This window comes from Bos indicus x Bos taurus, chromosome X (genome assembly GCF_003369695.1).
Source record: "Bos indicus x Bos taurus breed Angus x Brahman F1 hybrid chromosome X, Bos_hybrid_MaternalHap_v2.0, whole genome shotgun sequence".
Lineage (NCBI taxonomy): Eukaryota > Metazoa > Chordata > Mammalia > Artiodactyla > Bovidae > Bos > Bos indicus x Bos taurus.
This window is the reverse complement of record NC_040105.1, coordinates 10760580-10772510: the sequence shown is the minus strand read 5'-3', so window position 1 is coordinate 10772510 and position 11931 is coordinate 10760580. Positions and strand designations below refer to the sequence as shown.

Genomic DNA, 11931 nt, shown 5'->3' with positions numbered 1-11931 from the left:
TGTTTGTCTCTGAGTTCTCTGAGAGTGGGGGCAGAGAGGGCAGGGCAGGGATAAATGTGTGAAGAGGGAGAGAGATGGGTCCTGTGGGGTTGGAGATGGGCCCAGAAGGTCCAGTTTGCCAGAAAGTAGGGGGGGAAGAACTGGTTCCAGACTCAGCTTCAAAGATACACTTCCCATGGGAGAAGCGGAAGAGGACTTGGTGTTTTTCTGCGTGCGTGCAGAGATGGAAACTGAGCCGGGGAGCCGTGTCATGTGTGCGGTGGCAGTGCCATTTGCTAAAAAGGCATAGAAGGAAGTTGCCCCATAAAAGGAATGGAATATTGACATTTGCAGCAACATGGAAGGTATACTATGAAGTAAAATAACTCAGACAGAGATAGACAAATACTGTATGATATCACTTATAGAATCTAAAAACACCACCAAGTAGAGAATATAACAAAAATGGAGGCTCACAAATACAGAGAACAATCTACTGGTTACCAGCGGGGAGGGGATGAGGGAAGGGCTATACAGAGGTGGGGGAGTGGGAGGCACACCGTGTTAGGTGTAAGATGAGCTCAAGGATGTATTGTACAACGTGGGGAAGAGTGCCAGTACTCTGTAATAACTATAAATGGAAAGCAAACGTTAACAGTTGTATAGCAAGAAAGAAAAGGAAAGGAAGAGGGGGGAGGAAGGAGGGAAGAAAGGAAGGAAAGCATGGTGTTTTTGGACATCACAAAGCCAACATTGATTAGGCCATTTTTAGCAAAGGAATGTAGTTTATTTTTTTTAATTCATTTATTTTCATTGGAGGCTAATTACTTTACAATGCTGTAGTGGTTTTTGCCATACTTGACATGAATCCATCACGGGTGTACACGTCTTCCGCATCCTAAACCCCCCTCCCACCTCCCTCCGCATCCCATTCCTCTGGGTCATCCCAGTGCACCAGCCCCGAGCACCCTGTCTCATGCATCGAACCTGGACTGGCGATCTGATTCACTTACGATAATATACATGTTTAAAACCTATTCTCTCAGATCATCCCACCCTCGCCTTCTCCCACAGAGTCCAAAAGACCGTTCTGTACATCTGTGTCTCTTTAATGGTCTCGCATACAGGGTTATCATTACCATCTTTCTAAATTCCATATATATGCGTTAGTATTCTGTATTGGTGTTTTTCTTTCTGACTTATTTCACTCTGTATAATAGGCTCCAGTTTCATCCACCTCATTAGAACGGATTCAAGGGTGTTCTTTTTAATGGCTGAGTAATAGTCCATTGTGTATATGCACCAGTGCTTTCTTGTCCGTTCGCCTGCTGATGGACATCTAGGTTGCTTCCATGTCCTGCCTATTGGAAACAGTGCTGTGATGAACAAAGGGGTACACGTTGTCTCTTTCAATTCTGGTTTCTTCGATGTGTATGCCCAGCAGTGAGATTGCTGGGTCCTATGGCAGTTCCAGTTCCAGTTTTTTAAGGGATCTCCACACTGTTCTCCATAGTGGCTGTACTAGTTTGCATTCCCCACAACAGAGTAAGAGGGTTCCCTTTTCTCAAGCATTTATTGCTTGTAGATGTTTGGATAGCAGCCATCCTGACCGGCGTGAGATGGTACCTCATTGTGGTTTTGATTTGCATTTCTCTGATAATGAGTGATGTTCAGCATCTTTTCATGTGTTTGTTATCCATCTGTATGTCTTCTTTGGACCAAAGGCCTTTAGAATGGAGCAATGGGCTCCCACAGGTGGAGCAGGGGGAGTAGCCCACCTCCCACCTCCCGTGCAGGCAATACTGGGGGGCATTGCCCACGAAGACTTTTATTACAAGAATAAACCCAAGTAAACGCTGGTTCTGTTTTGATTACCATCTCCATACTCCAGTATTCTAAAATAATGTCAGTAATTAAATACGTTTCCTCTGCAAAACCAAATTGTGTTGGTTTAAGTTTGAAAAGTTGGTTGTCATATATGTCAGGTTTTAATATTTTACATATTATTCACAAGGTATAAAGTTTTAGTGTACATATATATAAACGCACACAAGTGTGTGCATGTGTATGTATATATAAATATATATATATATATATATATATAAATTCATACGGCCACAGTCTTAGTACTTATCTTTAACAATTCATTGTCTTCTATGAGGGAGTTCATTAAGAGAAGACCCTGTTCAACAATTGTCACCAACACAGGCTGCCATGGTTACCACTGCTCCCTTCCCCAGAGCATCCTTAATGGTTTGCAAGGCCTTGAGATCACTTCCTGCACAGCCTGCAGTCCCCGAGGGAATGTACTAATACGCACCCCACATTCAAACAGTTGATTCTAAATACACGGTGATACCACAAAAATTGTCAAGGTAATGCACACGATGCGCTTTTATTTAGGTCTAAATCAGTGAAACAAAGTATTCACTGCAAGGTACAAACTTTTTTGAGCTTGCAAAGAACAAAATCGTCTTATATTTGAACACAAAGTATCTTGCAGAATTTGAAAAATAGGTTTTAAATGAAATTCATACTTAATTGTCAGTTATTTTGAGACTATGGAACAAAGAAAATAAACTTATGTTCACTGGGGCTGCTTAAGCTGTATCTTTTTCAGATTTTTTTTTTTTATTTCCTTTACACTTTTACAGTCATAAATAGATAGAATAGACAAGGTTTGGAGGAGACACACTCTCCCTGCCATGTGACCCATCAGAGTTGACTTAGAGAGATGAGGCTGGCAGGGAGTTTGGAGGCCTCTTTAGGGGAATTACAAATGCCTCATTTCTCCCACCGAAACATCTGAATTGCTCCCCATCCCCCGCTAGAGGTGTCAGGATGGGGCTTTGTGATGTCAAGGCCCACCCAGGGCCACCATTGGCTGGGCAGGAGACTTGCTGACCTCATAAAGCATGAGGGTGTGTCTCCCTGGGGAGGGGTATATATAGCGGTGCTCAGGGGCTCTGGAGCAGACCACTGGGAGGCCTCAAAATGACTAAGCGGACTGGGAAGCCCCAAGGCTCCAGAGTAGTTAGGAAACACCTGCCTCCTGTTACCCGGGACAAAAGGATGAAGACCTCCTCTCAACTGAGGCCCCCAAAAAATGTCAAGGTCAGCTGAGGCCACCCAAACTCCTCTTCCCATTGACCCCACCCCATCAGACCCCCTGCCCTGGCCTTGCCTGGCACATAACCCTTCTCTGCCCACACCCCTTCTCCTGAAGCTGTCGTTCCTGTCCACCTTCACCCTCTTCCCCAAACCAATGCCATTCTCTACCCCTCTCTTGTTTTCTCCAGGTGGCCAGGGCAAGTGCGAGAGTGAATAATCACCTTCAGGCAAAGCTGACCAAGAAAACTTCTCAGAAACCACCCACCACAAGGAACCTTAGCAAAAACGGAGGCTCAAAGCTCTGTAGCCAGTGTTGCAAGGTGAATGAAGAGCTGAATCAGAACGGACCAGAGGAGGTCCCAGAGAGTGTGGAGATCCCTGTCATTCCAGCGGGACCGGTGGGCAGCCAGTGACTTGAAGGCATGGCTAGAGACCTCAGAATTCTTCGGGGGTCTTGCCGCTGAGTACTGGCCAACAGTACAGACGTGACTATTATACCAACTCCATACATTAAGAATGAAAATAAAATCAACCTGATGTGAAATTATGTTTGTCTCTGAGTTCTCTGAGAGTGGGGGCAGAGAGGGCAGGGCAGGGATAAATGTGTGAAGAGGGAGAGAGATGGGTCCTGTGGGGTTGGAGATGGGCCCAGAAGGTCCAGTTTGCCAGAAAGTAGGGGGGGAAGAACTGGTTCCAGACTCAGCTTCAAAGATACACTTCCCATGGGAGAAGCGGAAGAGGACTTGGTGTTTTTCTGCGTGCGTGCAGAGATGGAAACTGAGCCGGGGAGCCGTGTCATGTGTGCGGTGGCAGTGCCATTTGCTAAAAAGGCATAGAAGGAAGTTGCCCCATAAAAGGAATGGAATATTGACATTTGCAGCAACATGGAAGGTATACTATGAAGTAAAATAACTCAGACAGAGATAGACAAATACTGTATGATATCACTTATAGAATCTAAAAACACCACCAAGTAGAGAATATAACAAAAATGGAGGCTCACAAATACAGAGAACAATCTACTGGTTACCAGCGGGGAGGGGATGAGGGAAGGGCTATACAGAGGTGGGGGAGTGGGAGGCACACCGTGTTAGGTGTAAGATGAGCTCAAGGATGTATTGTACAACGTGGGGAAGAGTGCCAGTACTCTGTAATAACTATAAATGGAAAGCAAACGTTAACAGTTGTATAATAAGAAAGAAAAGGAAAGGAAGAGGGGGGAGGAAGGAGGGAAGAAAGGAAGGAAAGCATGGTGTTTTTGGACATCACAAAGCCAACATTGATTAGGCCATTTTTAGCAAAGGAATGTAGTTTATTTTTTTTAATTCATTTATTTTCATTGGAGGCTAATTACTTTACAATGCTGTAGTGGTTTTTGCCATACTTGACATGAATCCATCACGGGTGTACACGTCTTCCCCATCCTAAACCCCCCTCCCACCTCCCTCCCCATCCCATTCCTCTGGGTCATCCCAGTGCACCAGCCCCGAGCACCCTGTCTCATGCATCGAACCTGGACTGGCGATCTGATTCACTTACGATAATATACATGTTTAAAACCTATTCTCTCAGATCATCCCACCCTCGCCTTCTCCCACAGAGTCCAAAAGACCGTTCTGTACATCTGTGTCTCTTTAATGGTCTCGCATACAGGGTTATCATTACCATCTTTCTAAATTCCATATATATGCGTTAGTATTCTGTATTGGTGTTTTTCTTTCTGACTTATTTCACTCTGTATAATAGGCTCCAGTTTCATCCACCTCATTAGAACGGATTCAAGGGTGTTCTTTTTAATGGCTGAGTAATAGTCCATTGTGTATATGCACCAGTGCTTTCTTGTCCGTTCGCCTGCTGATGGACATCTAGGTTGCTTCCATGTCCTGCCTATTGGAAACCGTGCTGTGATGAACAAAGGGGTACACGTTGTCTCTTTCAATTCTGGTTTCTTCGATGTGTATGCCCAGCAGTGAGATTGCTGGGTCCTATGGCAGTTCCAGTTCCAGTTTTTTAAGGGATCTCCACACTGTTCTCCATAGTGGCTGTACTAGTTTGCATTCCCCACAACAGAGTAAGAGGGTTCCCTTTTCTCAAGCATTTATTGCTTGTAGATGTTTGGATAGCAGCCATCCTGACCGGCGTGAGATGGTACCTCATTGTGGTTTTGATTTGCATTTCTCTGATAATGAGTGATGTTCAGCATCTTTTCATGTGTTTGTTATCCATCTGTATGTCTTCTTTGGACCAAAGGCCTTTAGAATGGAGCAATGGGCTCCCACAGGTGGAGCAGGGGGAGTAGCCCACCTCCCACCTCCCGTGCAGGCAATACTGGGGGGCATTGCCCACGAAGACTTTTATTACAAGAATAAACCCAAGTAAACGCTGGTTCTGTTTTGATTACCATCTCCATACTCCAGTATTCTAAAATAATGTCAGTAATTAAATACGTTTCCTCTGCAAAACCAAATTGTGTTGGTTTAAGTTTGAAAAGTTGGTTGTCATATATGTCAGGTTTTAATATTTTACATATTATTCACAAGGTATAAAGTTTTAGTGTACATATATATAAACGCACACAAGTGTGTGCATGTGTATGTATGTATAAATATATATATATATATATATACATATAAATTCATACGGCCACAGTCTTAGTACTTATCTTTAACAATTCATTGTCTTCTATGAGGGAGTTCATTAAGAGAAGACCCTGTTCAACAATTGTCACCAACACAGGCTGCCATGGTTACCACTGCTCCCTTCCCCAGAGCATCCTTAATGGTTTGCAAGGCCTTGAGATCACTTCCTGCACAGCCTGCAGTCCCCGAGGGAATGTACTAATACGCACCCCACATTCAAACAGTTGATTCTAAATACACGGTGATACCACAAAAATTGTCAAGGTAATGCACACGATGCGCTTTTATTTAGGTCTAAATCAGTGAAACAAAGTATTCACTGCAGGGTACAAACTTTTTTGAGCTTGCAAAGAACAAAATCGTCTTATATTTGAACACAAAGTATCTTGCAGAATTTGAAAAATAGGTTTTAAATGAAATTCATACTTAATTGTCAGTTATTTTGAGACTATGGAACAAAGAAAATAAACTTATGTTCACTGGGGCTGCTTAAGCTGTATCTTTTTCAGATTTTTTTTTTTTATTTCCTTTACACTTTTACAGTCATAAATAGATAGAATAGACAAGGTTTGGAGGAGACACACTCTCCCTGCCATGTGACCCATCAGAGTTGACTTAGAGAGATGAGGCTGGCAGGGAGTTTGGAGGCCTCTTTAGGGGAATTACAAATGCCTCATTTCTCCCACCGAAACATCTGAATTGCTCCCCATCCCCCGCTAGAGGTGTCAGGATGGGGCTTTGTGATGTCAAGGCCCACCCAGGGCCACCATTGGCTGGGCAGGAGACTTGCTGACCTCATAAAGCATGAGGGTGTGTCTCCCTGGGGAGGGGTATATATAGCGGTGCTCAGGGGCTCTGGAGCAGACCACTGGGAGGCCTCAAAATGACTAAGCGGACTGGGAAGCCCCAAGGCTCCAGAGTAGTTAGGAAACACCTGCCTCCTGTTACCCGGGACAAAAGGATGAAGACCTCCTCTCAACTGAGGCCCCCAAAAAATGTCAAGGTCAGCTGAGGCCACCCAAACTCCTCTTCCCATTGACCCCACCCCATCAGACCCCCTGCCCTGGCCTTGCCTGGCACATAACCCTTCTCTGCCCACACCCCTTCTCCTGAAGCTGTCGTTCCTGTCCACCTTCACCCTCTTCCCCAAACCAATGCCATTCTCTACCCCTCTCTTGTTTTCTCCAGGTGGCCAGGGCAAGTGCGAGAGTGAATAATCACCTTCAGGCAAAGCTGACCAAGAAAACTTCTCAGAAACCACCCACCACAAGGAACCTTAGCAAAAACGGAGGCTCAAAGCTCTGTAGCCAGTGTTGCAAGGTGAATGAAGAGCTGAATCAGAACGGACCAGAGGAGGTCCCAGAGAGTGTGGAGATCCCTGTCATTCCAGCGGGACCGGTGGGCAGCCAGTGACTTGAAGGCATGGCTAGAGACCTCAGAATTCTTCGGGGGTCTTGCCGCTGAGTACTGGCCAACAGTACAGACGTGACTATTATACCAACTCCATACATTAAGAATGAAAATAAAATCAACCTGATGTGAAATTATGTTTGTCTCTGAGTTCTCTGAGAGTGGGGGCAGAGAGGGCAGGGCAGGGATAAATGTGTGAAGAGGGAGAGAGATGGGTCCTGTGGGGTTGGAGATGGGCCCAGAAGGTCCAGTTTGCCAGAAAGTAGGGGGGGAAGAACTGGTTCCAGACTCAGCTTCAAAGATACACTTCCCATGGGAGAAGCGGAAGAGGACTTGGTGTTTTTCTGCGTGCGTGCAGAGATGGAAACTGAGCCGGGGAGCCGTGTCATGTGTGCGGTGGCAGTGCCATTTGCTAAAAAGGCATAGAAGGAAGTTGCCCCATAAAAGGAATGGAATATTGACATTTGCAGCAACATGGAAGGTATACCATGAAGTAAAATAACTCAGACAGAGATAGACAAATACTGTATGATATCACTTATAGAATCTAAAAACACCACCAAGTAGAGAATATAACAAAAATGGAGGCTCACAAATACAGAGAACAATCTACTGGTTACCAGCGGGGAGGGGATGAGGGAAGGGCTATACAGAGGTGGGGGAGTGGGAGGCACACCGTGTTAGGTGTAAGATGAGCTCAAGGATGTATTGTACAACGTGGGGAAGAGTGCCAGTACTCTGTAATAAATATAAATGGAAAGCAAACGTTAACAGTTGTATAATAGAAAGAAAAGGAAAGGAAGAGGGGGGAGGAAGGAGGGAAGAAAGGAAGGAAAGCATGGTGTTTTTGGACATCACAAAGCCAACATTGATTAGGCCGTTTTTAGCAAAGGAATGTAGTTTATTTTTTTTAATTCATTTATTTTCATTGGAGGCTAATTACTTTACAATGCTGTAGTGGTTTTTGCCATACTTGACATGAATCCATCACGGGTGTACACGTCTGCCCCATCCTAAACCCCACTCCCACCTCCCTCCCCATCCCATTCCTCTGGGTCATCCCAGTGCACCAGCCCCGAGCACCCTGTCTCATGCATCGAACCTGGACTGGCGATCTGATTCATTTACGATAATATACATGTTTAAAACCTATTCTCTCAGATCATCCCACCCTCGCCTTCTCCCACAGAGTCCAAAAGACCGTTCTGTACATCTGTGTCTCTTTAATGGTCTCGCATACAGGGTTATCATTACCATCTTTCTAAATTCCATATATATGCATTAGTATTCTGTATTGGTGTTTTTCTTTCTGACTTATTTCACTCTGTATAATAGGCTCCAGTTTCATCCACCTCATTAGAACGGATTCAAGGGTGTTCTTTTTAATGGCTGAGTAATAGTCCATTGTGTATATGCACCAGTGCTTTCTTGTCCGTTCGCCTGCTGATGGACATCTAGGTTGCTTCCATGTCCTGCCTATTGGAAACCGTGCTGTGATGAACAAAGGGGTACACGTTGTCTCTTTCAATTCTGGTTTCTTCGATGTGTATGCCCAGCAGTGAGATTGCTGGGTCCTATGGCAGTTCCAGTTCCAGTTTTTTAAGGGATCTCCACACTGTTCTCCATAGTGGCTGTACTAGTTTGCATTCCCCACAACAGAGTAAGAGGGTTCCCTTTTCTCAAGCATTTATTGCTTGTAGATGTTTGGATAGCAGCCATCCTGACCGGCGTGAGATGGTACCTCATTGTGGTTTTGATTTGCATTTCTCTGATAATGAGTGATGTTCAGCATCTTTTCATGTGTTTGTTATCCATCTGTATGTCTTCTTTGGACCAAAGGCCTTTAGAATGGAGCAATGGGCTCCCACAGGTGGAGCAGGGGGAGTAGCCCACCTCCCACCTCCCGTGCAGGCAATACTGGGGGGCATTGCCCACGAAGACTTTTATTACAAGAATAAACCCAAGTAAACGCTGGTTCTGTTTCGATTACCATCTCCATACTCCAGTATTCTAAAATAATGTCAGTAATTAAATACGTTTCCTCTGCAAAACCAAATTGTGTTGGTTTAAGTTTGAAAAGTTGGTTGTCATATATGTCAGGTTTTAATATTTTACATATTATTCACAAGGTATAAAGTTTTAGTGTACATATATATAAACGCACACAAGTGTGTGCATGTGTATGTATGTATAAATATATATATATATATATATATACATATAAATTCATACGGCCACAGTCTTAGTACTTATCTTTAACAATTCATTGTCTTCTATGAGGGAGTTCATTAAGAGAAGACCCTGTTCAACAATTGTCACCAACACAGGCTGCCATGGTTACCACTGCTCCCTTCCCCAGAGCATCCTTAATGGTTTGCAAGGCCTTGAGATCACTTCCTGCACAGCCTGCAGTCCCCGAGGGAATGTACTAATACGCACCCCACATTCAAACAGTTGATTCTAAATACACGGTGATACCACAAAAATTGTCAAGGTAATGCACACGATGCGCTTTTATTTAGGTCTAAATCAGTGAAACAAAGTATTCACTGCAGGGTACAAACTTTTTTGAGCTTGCAAAGAACAAAATCCTCTTATATTTGAACACAAAGTATCTTGCAGATTTTGAAAAATAGGTTTTAAATGAAATTCATACTTAATTGTCAGTTATTTTGAGACTATGGAACAAAGAAAATAAACTTATGTTCACTGGGGCTGCTTAAGCTGTATCTTTTTCAGATTTTTTTTCTTTATTTCCTTTACACTTTTACAGTCATAAATAGATAGAATAGACAAGGTTTGGAGGAGACACACTCTCCCTGCCATGTGACCCATCAGAGTTGACTTAGAGAGATGAGGCTGGCAGGGAGTTTGGAGGCCTCTTTAGGGGAATTACAAATGCCTCATTTCTCCCACCGAAACATCTGAATTGCTCCCCATCCCCCGCTAGAGGTGTCAGGATGGGGCTTTGTGATGTCAAGGCCCACCCAGGGCCACCATTGGCTGGGCAGGAGACTTGCTGACCTCATAAAGCATGAGGGTGTGTCTCCCTGGGGAGGGGTATATATAGCGGTGCTCAGGGGCTCTGGAGCAGACCACTGGGAGGCCTCAAAATGACTAAGCGGACTGGGAAGCCCCAAGGCTCCAGAGTAGTTAGGAAACACCTGCCTCCTGTTACCCGGGACAAAAGGATGAAGACCTCCTCTCAACTGAGGCCCCCAAAAAATGTCAAGGTCAGCTGAGGCCACCCAAACTCCTCTTCCCATTGACCCCACCCCATCAGACCCCCTGCCCTGGCCTTGCCTGGCACATAACCCTTCTCTGCCCACACCCCTTCTCCTGAAGCTGTCGTTCCTGTCCACCTTCACCCTCTTCCCCAAACCAATGCCATTCTCTACCCCTCTCTTGTTTTCTCCAGGTGGCCAGGGCAAGTGCGAGAGTGAATAATCACCTTCAGGCAAAGCTGACCAAGAAAACTTCTCAGAAACCACCCACCACAAGGAACCTTAGCAAAAACGGAGGCTCAAAGCTCTGTAGCCAGTGTTGCAAGGTGAATGAAGAGCTGAATCAGAACGGACCAGAGGAGGTCCCAGAGAGTGTGGAGATCCCTGTCATTCCAGCGGGACCGGTGGGCAGCCAGTGACTTGAAGGCATGGCTAGAGACCTCAGAATTCTTCGGGGGTCTTGCCGCTGAGTACTGGCCAACAGTACAGACGTGACTATTATACCAACTCCATACATTAAGAATGAAAATAAAATCAACCTGATGTGAAATTATGTTTGTCTCTGAGTTCTCTGAGAGTGGGGGCAGAGAGGGCAGGGCAGGGATAAATGTGTGAAGAGGGAGAGAGATGGGTCCTGTGGGGTTGGAGATGGGCCCAGAAGGTCCAGTTTGCCAGAAAGTAGGGGGGGAAGAACTGGTTCCAGACTCAGCTTCAAAGATACACTTCCCATGGGAGAAGCGGAAGAGGACTTGGTGTTTTTCTGCGTGCGTGCAGAGATGGAAACTGAGCCGGGGAGCCGTGTCATGTGTGCGGTGGCAGTGCCATTTGCTAAAAAGGCATAGAAGGAAGTTGCCCCATAAAAGGAATGGAATATTGACATTTGCAGCAACATGGAAGGTATACCATGAAGTAAAATAACTCAGACAGAGATAGACAAATACTGTATGATATCACTTATAGAATCTAAAAACACCACCAAGTAGAGAATATAACAAAAATGGAGGCTCACAAATACAGAGAACAATCTACTGGTTACCAGCGGGGAGGGGATGAGGGAAGGGCTATACAGAGGTGGGGGAGTGGGAGGCACACCGTGTTAGGTGTAAGATGAGCTCAAGGATGTATTGTACAACGTGGGGAAGAGTGCCAGTACTCTGTAATAAATATAAATGGAAAGCAAACGTTAACAGTTGTATAATAGAAAGAAAAGGAAAGGAAGAGGGGGGAGGAAGGAGGGAAGAAAGGAAGGAAAGCATGGTGTTTTTGGACATCACAAAGCCAACATTGATTAGGCCGTTTTTAGCAAAGGAATGTAGTTTATTTTTTTTAATTCATTTATTTTCATTGGAGGCTAATTACTTTACAATGCTGTAGTGGTTTTTGCCATACTTGACATGAATCCATCACGGGTGTACACGTCTGCCCCATCCTAAACCCCACTCCCACCTCCCTCCCCATCCCATTCCTCTGGGTCATCCCAGTGCACCAGCCCCGAGCACCCTGTCTCATGCATCGAACCTGGACTGGCGATCTGATTCATTTACGATAATATACATGTTTAAAACCTA

General features: G+C 44.8%; 3 protein-coding genes across 3 annotated transcripts; all 3 read left to right on the top strand.

The window, feature by feature from the left end:
• Positions 1 to 2923: 2923 nt before the first annotated feature.
• LOC113887639 lies at positions 2924 to 3637 on the top strand. The gene is made up of 2 exons (XM_027534812.1): positions 2924 to 3093; positions 3279 to 3637. The coding sequence occupies exons 1-2, from the start codon at positions 2974 to 2976 to the stop codon at positions 3501 to 3503; spliced, it is 345 nt and encodes a 114-aa protein (XP_027390613.1). The 5' UTR covers positions 2924 to 2973; the 3' UTR covers positions 3504 to 3637.
• Positions 3638 to 6562: 2925 nt separating this feature from the next.
• LOC113887638 lies at positions 6563 to 7276 on the top strand. The gene is made up of 2 exons (XM_027534811.1): positions 6563 to 6732; positions 6918 to 7276. Exons 1-2 carry the CDS (start codon positions 6613 to 6615, stop codon positions 7140 to 7142), a joined length of 345 nt encoding a protein of 114 aa, XP_027390612.1. The 5' UTR covers positions 6563 to 6612; the 3' UTR covers positions 7143 to 7276.
• A 2926-nt stretch (positions 7277 to 10202) lies between these two features.
• Positions 10203 to 10916, top strand: LOC113887642. Its single transcript, XM_027534815.1, has 2 exons — positions 10203 to 10372; positions 10558 to 10916. The coding sequence occupies exons 1-2, from the start codon at positions 10253 to 10255 to the stop codon at positions 10780 to 10782; spliced, it is 345 nt and encodes a 114-aa protein (XP_027390616.1). The 5' UTR covers positions 10203 to 10252; the 3' UTR covers positions 10783 to 10916.
• The last annotated feature ends 1015 nt before the right edge of the window (positions 10917 to 11931 follow it).